Consider the following 15465-nt stretch of genomic DNA (forward strand, 5'->3'; position numbering starts at 1 on the left):
ATATATGCTTTCTTTGTTTTCCTCATGAAGGACAAGAATTGTCTACAAACCTTCTAGGAATATAGTGAGGCAAATATAAAATGATGGATATAGACTTTACGGTGATTTGATATGTGATAGTGAATACAATACAATGCTTTTAGTTTTGAGAAAAAGCTAATGGTTATTTGAACTTTACAGTTTCAAAAGATAAAAGAGGCCATTGAGACACATAACACTGCTAGGTGCAGCATTGGTCCACCAAAGGGTATTGGTGATCTGCTTCTTGAACCTTCCAATGTTCCTGTTCCCAAGGATAGACCAGCAGAACCTGTTTGAAGCATAGGTGCATCTTTGTAATTTATAAGGTGGTTTCACAAAGGGAAAGAAAAAACACCTCAAAAGAAGGCTGTGATCTAGAGAAAACTTAATTGATATGAAGGGATTTATATATATGTATTCTGTATATTTTTCACTTATTTTTTTTAGAAGGATAATATAGCACTCAGGAGTTGTTTTAACTCTACTTCATTCTTTTTTCCATTCATTAGCTGATTGTAATCAAATACTTGAGAACTTCAGTGAAAATGAATTAAGGATTAAGCTGTATTTAGTTGAAACATTTATTTTTATGAAAACTGAACATCACTTGTTCTGGCTTAGAAATGGGTAATTTATTTAGGCTGGCTTTCTCCCTAGCTTAGAAAACATTACTTGAATTGTGACCAATTAGAGGATGTGTTTTATGAATTTGTTCTTGTTTTATACTTCAAGTTGACATATTCTTTTTATTTATTATAATTAGAAAGAATGTGGGATTCAATGTGGAGGTGTATGTATGTTTTTTTGTGCAAGATAGAATCCGTACACATATTTCTTATAATTGAGTGGTTAATTTTATGTTAGTTTTTATATTATAACATTTTCATATTGCTTTTTATAAGTATATACTATTTTTTTTTACCAAAGATATGGAAATTTGAACCCGCGATATTTTATGTGAGTATAGAGAGACATGTGATTTGAATTATAACTCATTGGTTAATTATATACTAAAATTTACTACACGTGTTTGTGTCAATAAAATCCCATTACCCATATACTTAAAAAGATCATTCTACTCGTATTTATTTAAGAATATTACAATATTAGTTGTGATTAATCGTTTTGGACATTAAACCGTATAAATTAGTAGTGGTGCTAAGGAATATAGTTATGGAGTTTAATTTTGATGTCTGAAAATGTAAAATATTTTACACTATATGATTGGATGTACGAAATGCATAATTAATATTAGTTATTATACCCATTATTGTTTCTCCAAAGTCGAAAGCAAGGAGCACCTAAGTTTTCTATTATCTTACTTTGAACCTTAAATTTCTTTTGAAAGATTATACTTTCATGTTTTCTTTGTAAAAGTTTTAACATCTAAATTTAATAAAGCTTAGTAATAATATTCTCCTACAAAAACGTAGAGATCCAAACATTTGGGTTTGTTATAAACTAATTTGAAAAAGTAAATCACTAAATCAAATACATCCTCATTTTCTCATTATTCAATCTTCGATATTGAATATTCACAAGGAAACGTAAAAAAGTGAGAAACAAAGTAAGCACCTTAATTCAATATCCATAATCTTATACTCAATCACATCATTTTTCACAGTTCACACAATGCCATCATAATTACCATCATTCCCTGAATTAACCAAAATTTTTCATTCTCCATCATATCTTTCAAAAAATGACAACAACTTATGGAACAATCTCAGAAGAACTTGATGTATCAACACATTCAAGCTTAGTATTCTTTGCGCATTCGAAAGAGCGAGTTCAATCGGGTTTAGGCACAAGACCATGGAAGGAAATGATTCAATCTTCTCGTCACATGAACCTTCCTCGTTCAATGCTTTTAGCAATCCAAAGGGTCAACACAAACGCAAAGCATTTTCGTGCAAACTACGTGATAATCATATTGTTTGTGCTTTTTCTTAGCTTATTGGGACACCCCATCTCACTGATCATACTAGTTTTCATGATGATTGCATGGTTGTTCTTGTATTTCCTTCGAGACACACCTTTGGTGATTCTAAGGTACGAGGTTGATGAGAGGTTTGTTGTGATCTGTTTGTTTTCGGTTACAGTTGGTTTGCTTGTTCTGACGAATGTGACATACAATGTGCTTGTTGGAATGTGTGTTGCTCTATCTCTTGTTTTGCTTCATACTTTGCTGAGAGACACAGAGGATTTGTTCACAATGGATGAAGAGGTAGGGATTGTAACAGCTTCAAAACAAGGTGTTAAAGTTCCTCTAAGACAAGCTGCTTCCTCTTCTTTTACTTCATCATAGTACCAAAATTAACAACAAATTCTTTGCCTTTCTTAGGTTATTGTTTTCGGACAGAATCTGCATAGATTTAGATATAGAGATAGATAGAAAAGATGCTTTTTTTTTTATGTCTTTCATTGTCCTCATTTTTTTGGATAATCAGATAATTAAAAATTTTATTTTAAAAAATGTTTTATGTTTTTATCTGTATATACCTGTGTTTCTATCTTGGTTGATTTGGTGACTAATTGTTTAATCTATTTCTTTAAAAAAATATTCTCATACAGAATGAAAGAATACAAAAATAAAAGAGTGTCACAATAGAATTTCTGTATCCTATATATGATATGAATATGCATGTGAGTATAATTCTTCTTTAAGAATACCAAATGGACACTTACAAATTCAATTCAATAGTATGAAGTCAATTCATTTAGGCACGAGATTCATATACACGTCTATATTTCTCTCATAAAGTGCCCTCAAGTTCTAGCCTTGTCTTTATGTAACTTGTGATGACATGACTATAGATCCCTTCACATGTAGATCAAATTTCATGAATCTCAGGGTTCATCAATATTACCTTCCCCGATTCTTGTCTCATATTTATCTCACCTTTAGAGAAACAAACCTAACTACCATAACTCCACAGCTGTGAATAGAATCAGCCCCACGAGACTTCGACTCTAACAAGTGGTTAAGGTCTTTAAATTGTTAGAATATTATTAGGATCAATTAGGATCAATTAGTATTATTTAGTACATCTAAATATTTATTATAGGAGATTACGTATAGGATCAATTAGGATCAATTAGTATTATTTAGTACATCTAAATATTTATTATAGGAGATTACGTCCTTATTATTACGATTTTCTTAGTACCTATAAATATCATTTTATATTGTATCATTCTAGACAACTTGAATAAACAAATCCTTTCTCCAGTTTAGCCTCTTGTTTCTAACATAAATAATGGGCAGTGCTATAGTGAGAATGGTAAATTTTTTCAGCATGTGAAGAAAGGAGGTGGATATCTTCTGATGGAGACACGTGTTAGAGTGGTCTTGGTTAGAAGAAATAAGTCCTGTTAGAAGTTCAGGTAGTGCAGGTGTTCTGGACCAGCCTGATGTTTACAGATGCAAGATTAGGTTAGCAGTAATTGTGATGTGGTGATAATTAAGTTATTGGATTTTTTGGTGTTGAATCCAATAATTTTCGTTAAGTGGTGAGCTTATGTTGTTATTGATTGGAACATAATAAAAAAAGGTTAGGGAGATAACAAAAACCAAATAATTTGGTGGACAATTTCTTGCAAGGTATTTGGCAGCGACACATTAAAGGGGTTGACACGTGTTGTGACGCTGCTAAATATCCTGCAATGTGTGCTGTTGCATTCACAGAACTCGCAGAAATTGTCCATTGAGTTGTCGGTAGTGTTAATGGATGATTAATTGGTAATCCCATAAATAATCTTCTAAGATTTTTGTTTGGTGTCTTGAAGAATATTTTTGGTCTATGGTATTTGGGTTTTGTTTTGTAGGACTGGTCTAAATATTGTGTGATCCATACGATATGATGCTAATAACGTTATAAACCAAGCAAAAAATATGATATGAACCTAAAGAATAATAATAACAAATAAAAAACAATGACAAAAATTACACCAGAAGCAAGTGCGTAACGTTATAAACCAAGCAAAAAATATGATATGGACCTAAAGAATAATAATAACAAAAAAAAAAATAATAACAAAAATTACACCAAAAGTAAGTGCGTGGTAGGGTATGAACTATGAAGCCAGTGAATTAGGTTGGGTGCGGTGGGTAATAATTATTTTTGTTTTTATTTTTTAATTAATCTAACTTTATTTAAATAATTTACATTTATAAAAAATTTAATTTAAAATTTAAATGGATGTAATTTAAATTAAAAATTTTATTTAATTTTGATAAACTAAATTTTTAAATTAAAAAATAAGTATATTACTACTATTTTTAAATTAAAGATGTACAAAAAATAAAGATGTCCATAAAAAAATAAAAAACAAAGAAGAAAGCACCTTGTATCCAAAAAATTTAATAAAAGAATAAAGTATATTTTGAGCTATACAGTTATTTTGGTGGAGAAAGCACTTTTTAGATTTTCAACTCTTTTCAATTTTTGACAAAAATTTTGACAAGTAAAATAATGATCATCTAAATGTCTAGCAAAAAGTCTTCATTAATTTATTTAAAAATTACAATAAATATAGTATTATATATTCAGTAAAAAATATACCCAATGAATAAATAAATAAATATAATATATAATATATAAATATAATACGATGATATTATATAATTGAGTCATTTTAATTAATAACTAAGTTCAACTAAATTAATCTAATAACTTATGAGAAGCATAAAAAAATAATAATTATATTTAATTATAAAAATAATTTATTCACGTTATTTTTAACATTTTTTTTCACATAGTTATTATTATTATTATTATTATTGTTGTTGTTATTATTATTATTAAATGAGGACTAATATATTTATTTTTCAAAAATAATCTAACTACAAAAAATAATTACTCGGCCCAAATAACGCAAGTCTTTATCCATTCATTTGTTTTTTGTTATTTCCCCAACCTCTTTTATTATGTTCCAATCAGTAATAACATAAGTCCACCACTTAACAAAAATTATTGGATCCAACACCCAAAAATTCAATAATTTAATTATCACCACATCACAATTACTGCTAATCTAATCTTGCATCAATTAACATCAGGTTGGTCCACAACATCTGCACTACCTAAACCTCTAGCAGGACCTGTCTCTTCTAACCAAGAGCATTCTAACACGTGTTTCCATTATAAGATATCCACCTCCTTTCCTCACATGCTGAAAAAATTTACCATCCTCATCATAGCACTGCCCAATTTTTTTAAGGGGTTATAGGTGCATCTGAGATATATATAGTAAACACGTATTCGGGTGATGTTACAGTTGGGATGTGGTACAGAAGATTTTTTACTTTCAACATTCGAGATCAGTACATTCGCAGCTATATATAGGTAAAGTTGAGATATGCTTCTTATTTTATTTGGAAAGAATTTGGATAATTAGGAGAGTTTGTTTGCACATTTTTTAAATTCTTTCCAAGTTTTGAAAACTCATGTAACTATACTTATGACCTCTAACACACAATGACGGAGCTATAGGGCATTCCTAAATTTCATAGTCCATTCCAAGTTTTTAAGGTAGTGTTTGTTTTCGAAGACAATATAAAGAGATATGAACAGCACATTTTTAAAAAATATTTGGAAGTAGAGATATAGACACTAAATACATTGTCTTCGAGATAGTTTTTTATAATTTTGTGTTTATTCTTTTACGAAGGACAATGATGGATACGAGATTTGGAAGAGGGACACGAACTTTTTTTATGAGTTTTTTTTCTTTTTGTTTATAGATATTTTTTATTATTCCACTGTTATTCCTTCTTATTTTTTCTAATTTGCGTTGTTTTTAGAAAATGTACTTTCTTCTCCATGTTCTTTCTCTATTTCTATGTTCTCCTTTTTTTTTTCAGGTACTCTTTTCTTTTTATAGAATTTTTATTCTTATCGTTTTTACTTCAATATCATTTTAATATTGTATTAAATTATTTGATTTGTAATAAAAATAATAACAAAAATAATTAGTCTTGGAATTTTTGAAAGATAAATATTATCAAAGGTAAAATTAATCTTTTAAAATACTAAAAAAAAGTATAAGTTGTAATTGATTTTATATAATTTAAAAAAATCAGTTTTTTGAAAATAAAAACCGATTTTTAGATAAAAAAATTTAATTTTCTAAATAAAAATAGATTTTTATGTACAAAAGCTATTTTTTTATGTAAAAATGAATTCTTTTTTAAAATTGATTTTTTATTTAAAAATAATTTAATTTATTAACCTAAACAAAATTTTTTATTCATCAAATTCAGATTTATTTTTTTGTTAATATTAACCATATGTATTCCTACATATTAATAATAAATTTAAAAATAAAATAATTTAAATTAGTTTATACTTGATACAAAAAATTTAGAATCACATAGCAATTTTAGTCATTTCATATAATATTTTAGTCTTGTCCATATGTATCCAAACATAATATTGGATATTACATTAGTGTCTTGTACATCGTATCCAAACACAATACACAAACAATAATTTTTAATATCTCCGTCTTATTGTCTCTGTCTCGGTGTCATGTTCTGTTTTGTCTTTAAAAACAAACGCTACCCAACATATTTTTTGATAATGCTCTCAAGGCGTCCAAATACCATTCACATGCCTCTTTGTTTGAACTATACATTACATTAATAAGATACATCTTGTCCTCTATCGATTTAAATCGAATCAGAAAATTGAAAGCCATGTGATGTATACAATAAACGTACTGAGCTGCTATAGGATACCAACTACTATTGAATACATTAAGGGCGCCACTTATGACTTGAGATTTATTAGATATGATAAAAAGGCCCTGTTAGGGAGTCATGTACTATCTCAAATTTAAGAGAAAATGATCATAACTCGGTAGACTCAGACTCTATGAATGCAAACGCTATAGCCAGAATATTGTTATTATCATCTTGAACGAGAGCAATGAGTAGCACACCCTCGTATTTGCCATACAAATGTGGTTGAGATTTTCAGCGGAGGACAAAAGCTCTTTGAAAGCGCATTGTGGCATCGTGTAATGATAATGATATATCAAATTCTGTCATGAAAAATGAAGAACCTAAATCTAATGGGCCTTGGAGTGACATAGTTAAAGGCACGGATGGATCCAAAAATATTATCACGGGGGAGGGGGGCAATAACATATATAATATTAAAAAATTATGCAAAAATTATATAATGTAAAATGTATTACAAAAATATACCAATAGAGAATATATTTTAAAGTACAAAAAATATGTATATACTTTTTATTAATGAAGTGGACGATTCTTCGTATCATAAAATTCATCGATAATAGAATCAGTGTCAATTTTTTAGCAATTTTCTTTTCAATATAATTAAAAGATAATTAGCAAGAAATTTATATTTCATTTTATTTTTAAGTTATTCATAGCTGAAAAAGATCTCTCAATTGTAGTAGTTAAAATAGAGAGAATGAATACCAAATGAATAAAAAAGGATGCTTACAAGAAGAAAAAAAATCCACTTTATGGGATTCAAAATTTTATTTAATTAAAAAATATTAATAATAATATCTTTTCAGATTTTTTTTAATATTGTTACTTGCTTTTTAGATATTAAAAATTATTAATATTTAAGTTAGATTAGACTTTTATTTATATTAAACTAAATACTAAATAAATTTTTAAAAAATTAAATCGTACTTAAATTAACTTATTACTATTAATCTTTTTTTAAAAAAGTTGGGAGCTGAGGCCTCCACTCACCCCCGTATGTCCGTCCCTGGTTAAAGGTGTCAAAATATGTAACTGGTTAAAAGATAATGCATGGAAAGGGGTTAGAATGTGTGTGGGGGATGGGTGTAAAACAAGATTTTGAGAGGATACATGAGTGGAAGAATTATGCATCAAAAACAAATTTTCTAGACTTTATGCAATTTTATCAAATAAAACCGAAATAATAGCAAATTGTGGGTTCTGAAACAGTTTATTTTGGTGTTGAAATTTACAATAGTAAAGACATCTCTTTGAGTGGGAATGTAAACACTATGAAAAATTGTATTACTTGTTACAAAATATTTTCTTAATTTCAGGTATTTAAGATGAAGTAATATGGTTTTTTTCGAAAGATGAAAACTTTTCAATCAAGTCCCTTATTAATGTGGCAATGGAGAAAAATCTGGGAGTAGCTGAATTGAAACACATCTTTGATCATGGTTTGGAGTACAATCCTTGAAAGATGAAGGTTAGTAAGTTTGAACACTATATATAAATCATAATGAGACTGACGGTATGTTAAGTGTGTAGGCTATTGAGGAAGAAATCACCTCTTTATCTATTGCAATTATGTGGATTTGATGGACAAAAGCTATGCAAATAGGTAGACTAAATTGAAATAGACTGAATGACCTTAAAGCCTTTTTTGATGGATAGTGCAATCAAAAGGTGGATAAACTTGTAAGGAAGAAATATTTGAGAATAAAGAAGTTAATAGAGAAGAGTTCAGGAAGAAATATTATGTCATTGATTTGAATGGGATAATCTTAATAATGTTGGCTGTTATAGAAAGACAGAAAGTATAGGGAAAGGTTTGGAGAGAAGATTTTTCATGAAAAAAAAGAGATAGAAAAATACAATGGTGACTTTGTGTGGACACTACAAGAGATCCAGTAAATAGCAGCGGTTTTTTGATGGATTTGAACGGCTGCAAAATGACATACCAGTGGTTTTAGAAATGTTACAGTTTAGGGTCTGGAGATTTGATTTTGTGGCGATTCTAATGAACTGCTGGTACAACGGTAGCAAATCAGATAATTGATTTTGCGCGGTTGTAGAACCGCCGTTATATTGGGCAGTGGATTTTAAAAAATTGCGGCAGTTTTAAAACCGTCGCAAATTTATGTAGGTTTTTTTAAAAATATGACGGTTTTGAACCGCCACAATTTCATACAAGAGCTTAAAAAAACCTTATTAACTACTCAAATGGTTTATACCATTGGAGTATATTCAAGAAAAACAATTGACGGTAGTAGGAGGATATCTTTTAAATATAAATTATTATCCTCTCGTATTTTTTTTGTGAATTTTTAAATGCATCTAATTTATACTTGAAGAAGCAATAATAACAATGAAAGAGCTGATCATTGTTGTCAGGAAGAACCAAATTTTGGTACTATTCTTGTGTGGATAGCCGACTCCAAGGTATAACTCATTTTCCTGATGCTCGGACTCGCTTTTCCTTGGATAAGAGAGATGATACGTCGGTTTTCTCCAAAAACAACGGCGGTGGACATTTGCAAAGGCACTCCAATGCTTAAGTTAGTAAGAGTAAAAGATAAATATCAAATTATTCAGAATGAATAGTGTACCACTTCCATGTCAAGAGTAGATGTATTTATAGAATTGTTATGCTACAAGCGGTTACTTAGTGGGTCTAATATTGTAGAGCGGTTGAGAATGTGAGCCTAATTATGTGATAACTGCTCTTTAGTGATCTTTGACTTCTTAAGATAAGCACGTTAGGAGAGCAAAGCACGTACTCCACATACTCCTAAGTAGCACGTGTTTATTTATTTAGTTCTAAGAAGATTTCAATTTATAGTTTTACCTGAGCCAGGTTATAGCCAACGGAACATAGCCCCCAAGTTTGACCTGTGAAAGTTTTCAATTAAACAGGTTGAGCTTCCGACCTATAAATTGAAATTGTGATTATAGCAGCCCCCAAGCTCAACTTATTGGATTGAAAAAGAAAGAAAAAACATTGGTAGTAAAAAAGTTAGATTGAAAGATTGTAAACGATCGAGCAGATGAAATAGATAAACAAATAAATAAATAAAGATGGATAAAAAAGATTAGAAAGTGATATAATTATGTCTATCTATAAATCGGCTATGCAATGAGTGATAACCCCCAAACTTAGTCAGTTAGTCAATATTTATTCAAAAACAATTGAATGGTAAGAGTTGTTCGATCAATATAATTGTGTGGGGATACTTTTCTGCTTGAGAACAATTTTTCGTGGATGGCATATAGTATTTGATTGACACGAACTAAAAAATTCGAAATATGTATTCGTTAACCGAATCGATTGTATGATCCGAGGATGTAATGATCAATTGTCTTGAGAATTTTTCCAACCCACAACAACTTATTGACGAATTTCTTGCCCAAAGCAATTAATTATTGAATATTGAGTGAATAATAAAGATTGTAACATAAATAAAATGAATTGAAAGTAAACATGCATAAATTATTGTAAAATAAAAAAATAAAAGGGATGAGCCAATCACCCATATATCAAGTAATTGAGTTTGTTTTTTGATTGGTAAAGTCATTTTTTTTGTTGGATTGATTAATAGCCAATTTTATTTTTGGATTGATTGATTGATTTTGATACATACATAATACGAAACAATTCGAATATATAATGTAGTAAAGCAAATTAGATCATGCATATACATGATTTTACCGAAGTAGAATTGTCAATCTTGGCTTATAGGTTCATAAGTTATAACTTTCTGAGTTGCTAGAAAAGGAGATAAAATTTGCTCATGAGCTATGATCGAGGTCTACAAAAAAAATAACAAATAGAAAAGAAATGTGGGACAACATTACAGTTAGGCCTTTATTTTTGTAGATTTGGATTAGATAAGTCCCAATTCATGACGCTATGAATAATAATGACAATTTCATCTACCAGAAATGTAGCTAAGTTTAATGACAAAGTAATATAGCAGTAATAGTAAAGTTTTGTTGAATCAATCATATAACATTTTTTTGCATAATTCATCGATAGGAATAAAAAATAGTTATGTATTATGCTACTTTGCTAAAAGTCAATGAGAAAGTGTCGTTATCATTGTAAGTTGCTTAAATTTTTTATTGTCGGCAACATAAGAGGAAAAAAGAGGAATTCGGCATAATAATAAATATTATGATTACAGCAAAACAATGTAAAATAAGGAATAAAACAAATACTCATTCACGAATAATATGTGAATTTAAAATGAACATAAAAAAGATTCACTATCACTAAAAGGATAGAATAAATGATAAGTTTGCAAAAATTTATTCAAAAATATTGTAAAAGATTGTTAAATTTGGTTAAAAAACTCGAATATAATTCCAACTTTATGAACTTTGGTGGAGCAGAAATTAGTTTATTTGGCTCATTTCTTGTTTCCTTCGTTCGCCCTATCAGAAGATCGGCCATTTTCTTTACCTCCACGTAGAGAGTGATGTTCATTACCGCCAGTTCATCATGAGTAGGTGGGAGAACAACATCATCAGCCATGAACCTGCAAAATAATAACAAAAGGTTGTCGTGGGGTTATTTAATTTCGGCTCCACGGTGGGCGCCAAATGTTCTTGTGTGGATAGTTGACTCCAAGGTATAACTCGTTTTCCTGATGCTCGGACTCGCTTTTCTTTGGACAAGAGAGATGATACGTCGGTTTTCTCCAAGAACGGCGGCGGTGGACACCTGCAAAGGTACTCCAACCCTTAAGTTAGTAAGAGTAAAAGATAAATATCAAATTACTTAGAATGAATAGTGTACCTCTTCCATGTCAGAAGTAGATGTATTTATAGAATTGTTGTGCTACAGGCAGTTACTTAGTGGGTCTAATATTGTGGAGCGCTTGAGGATGTGAGCCTAATTATGTGATAACTGCTCTTTAGTGATGTTTGACCTTTTAAGATAAGTACGTTATGAGAGCAAAGTACGTATTCCTAAGTAGCACGTGTTTATTTATTTAGTTCTAAGAAGATTTCAATTTATAGTTTTACCTGTGCCAGGTTATAGCCAACGGAACAGGTTCAATGAACAACAAACAAATATATCAGAAATTGAAATCTCAATTTTAAAAGAAACAAATTGGTAAATTTGATAAAGGATTATGGGATGCTAGAATTTCATCATGTAACTGAAAAAATTTTTAGATATATTAATAAATGGAGGATCATTGCAAAAGGTAATGAAAATAGAAAAATTACTTGAAGTAACAATTAATAGTTTGTGCGTGAATTTTGGGAGTGAAAGTAACGTGACTTATATTGGAATATACTAATGAGTTATAAAGAGATGAAATTGTCGTAGCTAAAAGTATTTGCTGCGTTCAAGTGGGAGTCATTGTCAACTTAGGTATAAGAAGATTTCTTTGGCTATATATTGAGCATTAATGTTTGGTTTCAATGTCACAAAAAGATAAGGATAAAGGTGATTTTTGAAAGAAATTTTCAACAAGTTGAAGATTATGTATTAATTGGTGTTATATTTTGATTTCTTTATTTCGTTTTGATATTTGCATTGTACCACTTTATCTTTTTTGTATAGGTGTTTATGTAACTTCGGTGGCAATACCATAGGGATTATGCTCTAGTTTGGTAAACAGTTTAATTAAGTTTTTTTTTTAAAATAGTTTAAATAATAAATGACTATATTAAAAGTAACTTAAATAAGTTATTTTGTGTTTGGAGTTTTAGTTCTAAAAGTGCTTATTTTATAGAAATAAGTTATACCATAGGGATTATGCTCTAGTTTGGGTAAACAGTTTAATTAAGTTTTTTTTTTAAAATAGTTTAAATAATAAATGACTATATTAAAAGTAACTTAAATAAGTTATTTTGTGTTTGGAGTTTTAGTTCTAAAAGTGCTTATTTTATAGAAATGTGATAAAAATAGTATTATGAGAGAAGTCATTTGTTTTAACTTCTGTATATGCTCCTAAATAGTTTCTTAGAAAGCTGTAATTTGATTTTTAAAATTGCACCAGACATTAATTCTACTACTTTTTATAAATTAAAAGCTCAAAAAAGTTGCTTTTGAAACTTCCCAAACAGGTCCTATGTAATCATCCATAAGTCACTCTTAAAACTTTTATCTCCGTTTGGGTCGAGGCTGTAACTTAACGATTTAAAAAAATACTAGTTTGAGGTATAGTTGTAATTTTGTAGATTAATTTAAGTGTTAGCTCAAGCATTTTTGTAATTATTTTATTTCTAATAAGATGACAAATTAAGGATATTCAATGAGAAAAATTTATATTGAATACTTTTCGAGTATTTAAAAAAAATTATCTATGTATTAATAGTACAAAATTGATAGATTAAAGATTACAAAAATAATTTTAAATTTTTTATTAAAATGAAGAAAAATATAAGAATTATAAAAATTGAATACACGACTTCAAAATTAAATGAGTTACTTAAAACTAAACCATTCAATAGTATACAAGCACAATATTACGTTGTGTAACAATCACTATATACAATATTAATGATTCATTAGAAAAAAACATAATCTGTTGATAAATCTAGAAATTAGCTCAATAATTATAGATACATTTCAGCATGTGGTTCAACATGACAATTATATGGTTATGATATCCAAAAAAAAAATTATTTGTGATTAGACTTCCATTATATGATTTACGTTATATACATGATATTGTTCAAAAGACAAAATATCACAAGTCTATATTTTTGGATTAAATGTCAACTAAGAGGTCATATCTTAATACTTGAAATTTAACTTATATTGTTTCCAACAAAATTTGTTCAAAAGAAAATATTTCACAATTAAACAGTTGACATATGTGCTTGGAAGTAATAATAAGTTTATATTCAATTTTGTTTCTATATATATGTAATAATTTAAATTTAAAGTGTTAACAACATGTACTTCGCATTCATTTTATTTGATTTGTTGATACTAAAAAAAATGACTTTTAGCTATTATAATTTAGTGCTATAAGAACTACAAAATTTTATCATCGTCGTCCACTTTATTAGAAAAAAAATTCTATGCATATGTAATTGTCTTATAAATGTCTTGGAAGAATAATTTTAAACAATATTTCTTTAAGAAATTCTAAAAATTATTACACACAATTCCTTTTGAATATTCAAAGAAGATGCAAATGCTCCATGCTACTTATAAGAAAGTATATTTCATTCTTAAATTCTTACAAGATGATAAAAAATTTATAAATATCATTAAAAAATAAGTTCATAGACTTCAATATCATATGTCAAGAAGTTTATTATTTTACTAACTTTTAACAATATCTCAATATCAAAATACATATAAAATAGTTGTTGGTATGAACTTTCAGCTAATATTTTATATCAATGAGAAAAATTATAAATATGAAATATGAGTTTTATTAACTTTATTAATAGAAATTTCTTCATAGTTGTATTGGCTAATATAAATATGAAATATGAGTTTTATTAACTTTATTAATAGAAATTTCTTCATAGTTGTATTGGCTAACTTGAGATAAATTATTTTCTATTATTCCACGAGACTCAAGACAAAATATTTGTGCATTCAATTGTGTATTTCTATTATCTTTAGCAATTTTGTTTAAGTGTTTAAAATAACAATAAAAAACATAAAATTTTCTCTAGATACAAATATAACTACTTCAATTAAAAAAGAAATAAAATAAATTAGTAAGTTTCAACAAGTAACAACATTATTCATATTATTTTATTTCTATAAATAAACATGGTACTAACAAATAATCATGTCTTAGTTAGATTTCAGCAATGACATTTCTATATATAATATATTGATATTTGTTACCACAATTAGGGATGATAAAAATACCTATAAAAGCGAGTAGCTGTAGGAATTATTTGCGACGGAGTTAAATGGGGACTTGCAAAATCCCATGGAAATGGAGACCCGTCCTCATGAATAAATAAAGATAGAGATAGAGGTGGATATACCCGTTCCACAAGGGCCACAAAATCCATGCCATATAAAAATTACAAGTTGTCATGTTGGATATTTAACGTTTGTATTGAATTATGTTAAAATTGTGTTTAAATTTTTTTATTGTGTTACCTTATAAATTTTGTGTTACCTTATGTGTTACGTTAAATTTGTTTAAAAAATTTTAAAGAAAATACCCATGGGTATCTACAGGTATCCGTCATTTTCGCAAAAACAATTAAACAGGAATCTATAACAGAGATGAGACCAGAAGAAACATTTTCATAAACAGGAATGTAAGAAGGGAGAGGGGTATCCGCTTTACAGATACCCATTGCCATCCCTAGCCATGATAATAAAGAAGGTTCAAGCAAACTTTATCGCATGTTAGATTATACTTACTCAAATCGATTTTAACATAAGATTTAGATGACTTAAAAGTTTTACTCAAGAATTATTATGAAATGCTTGCAAATTTAACTATCAATGTTGTTTAAAGAGAAGTCTTTAGAACGATAGGATCCTAATGTAAGTATTTTAATGGGGATAAGTACTTTTTTCGTCCCCAAGGTCTGGGGTCAAAATCAAAATCGTCTCCAACTTTTTTTTCTTATTAAAATCATCCTCAACATTACAAAACATTATAAAATCATCCTTTTCTACTTCAATTTTATTTTTTTTACTAAATTACCCTTCATTATTAAAAAATTATAAAATAAAATAAATATAAAATAAATAAAAAAACAGAAGA

General features: G+C 28.4%; 2 protein-coding genes across 2 annotated transcripts; both read left to right on the forward strand.

The window, feature by feature from the left end:
- Positions 1 to 179: 179 nt before the first annotated feature.
- LOC127741290 (thioredoxin-like 2, chloroplastic) lies at positions 180 to 588 on the forward strand (the record flags this gene model as incomplete). The annotated part of the gene is given in 1 exon segment (XM_052253459.1): positions 180 to 588. A coding segment is annotated over 1 exon segment (139 nt), but the record flags the coding sequence as incomplete, so codon positions are not given.
- A 1135-nt stretch (positions 589 to 1723) lies between these two features.
- Positions 1724 to 2329, forward strand: LOC107460892 (PRA1 family protein F2-like). Its single transcript, XM_016079317.3, has one exon. The coding sequence runs from the start codon at positions 1724 to 1726 to the stop codon at positions 2327 to 2329; it is 606 nt and encodes a 201-aa protein (XP_015934803.1).
- Positions 2330 to 15465: the final 13136 nt, after the last annotated feature.

The sequence above is a fragment of the Arachis duranensis genome, chromosome 8, assembly GCF_000817695.3.
Source record: "Arachis duranensis cultivar V14167 chromosome 8, aradu.V14167.gnm2.J7QH, whole genome shotgun sequence".
NCBI lineage: Eukaryota > Viridiplantae > Streptophyta > Magnoliopsida > Fabales > Fabaceae > Arachis > Arachis duranensis.

Coding starts and splice junctions, on each gene's coding strand:
- LOC107460892 (XM_016079317.3), top strand. CDS start 1,724: ATGACAACAACTTATGGAACAATCTCAGAAGAACTTGATGTATCAACA.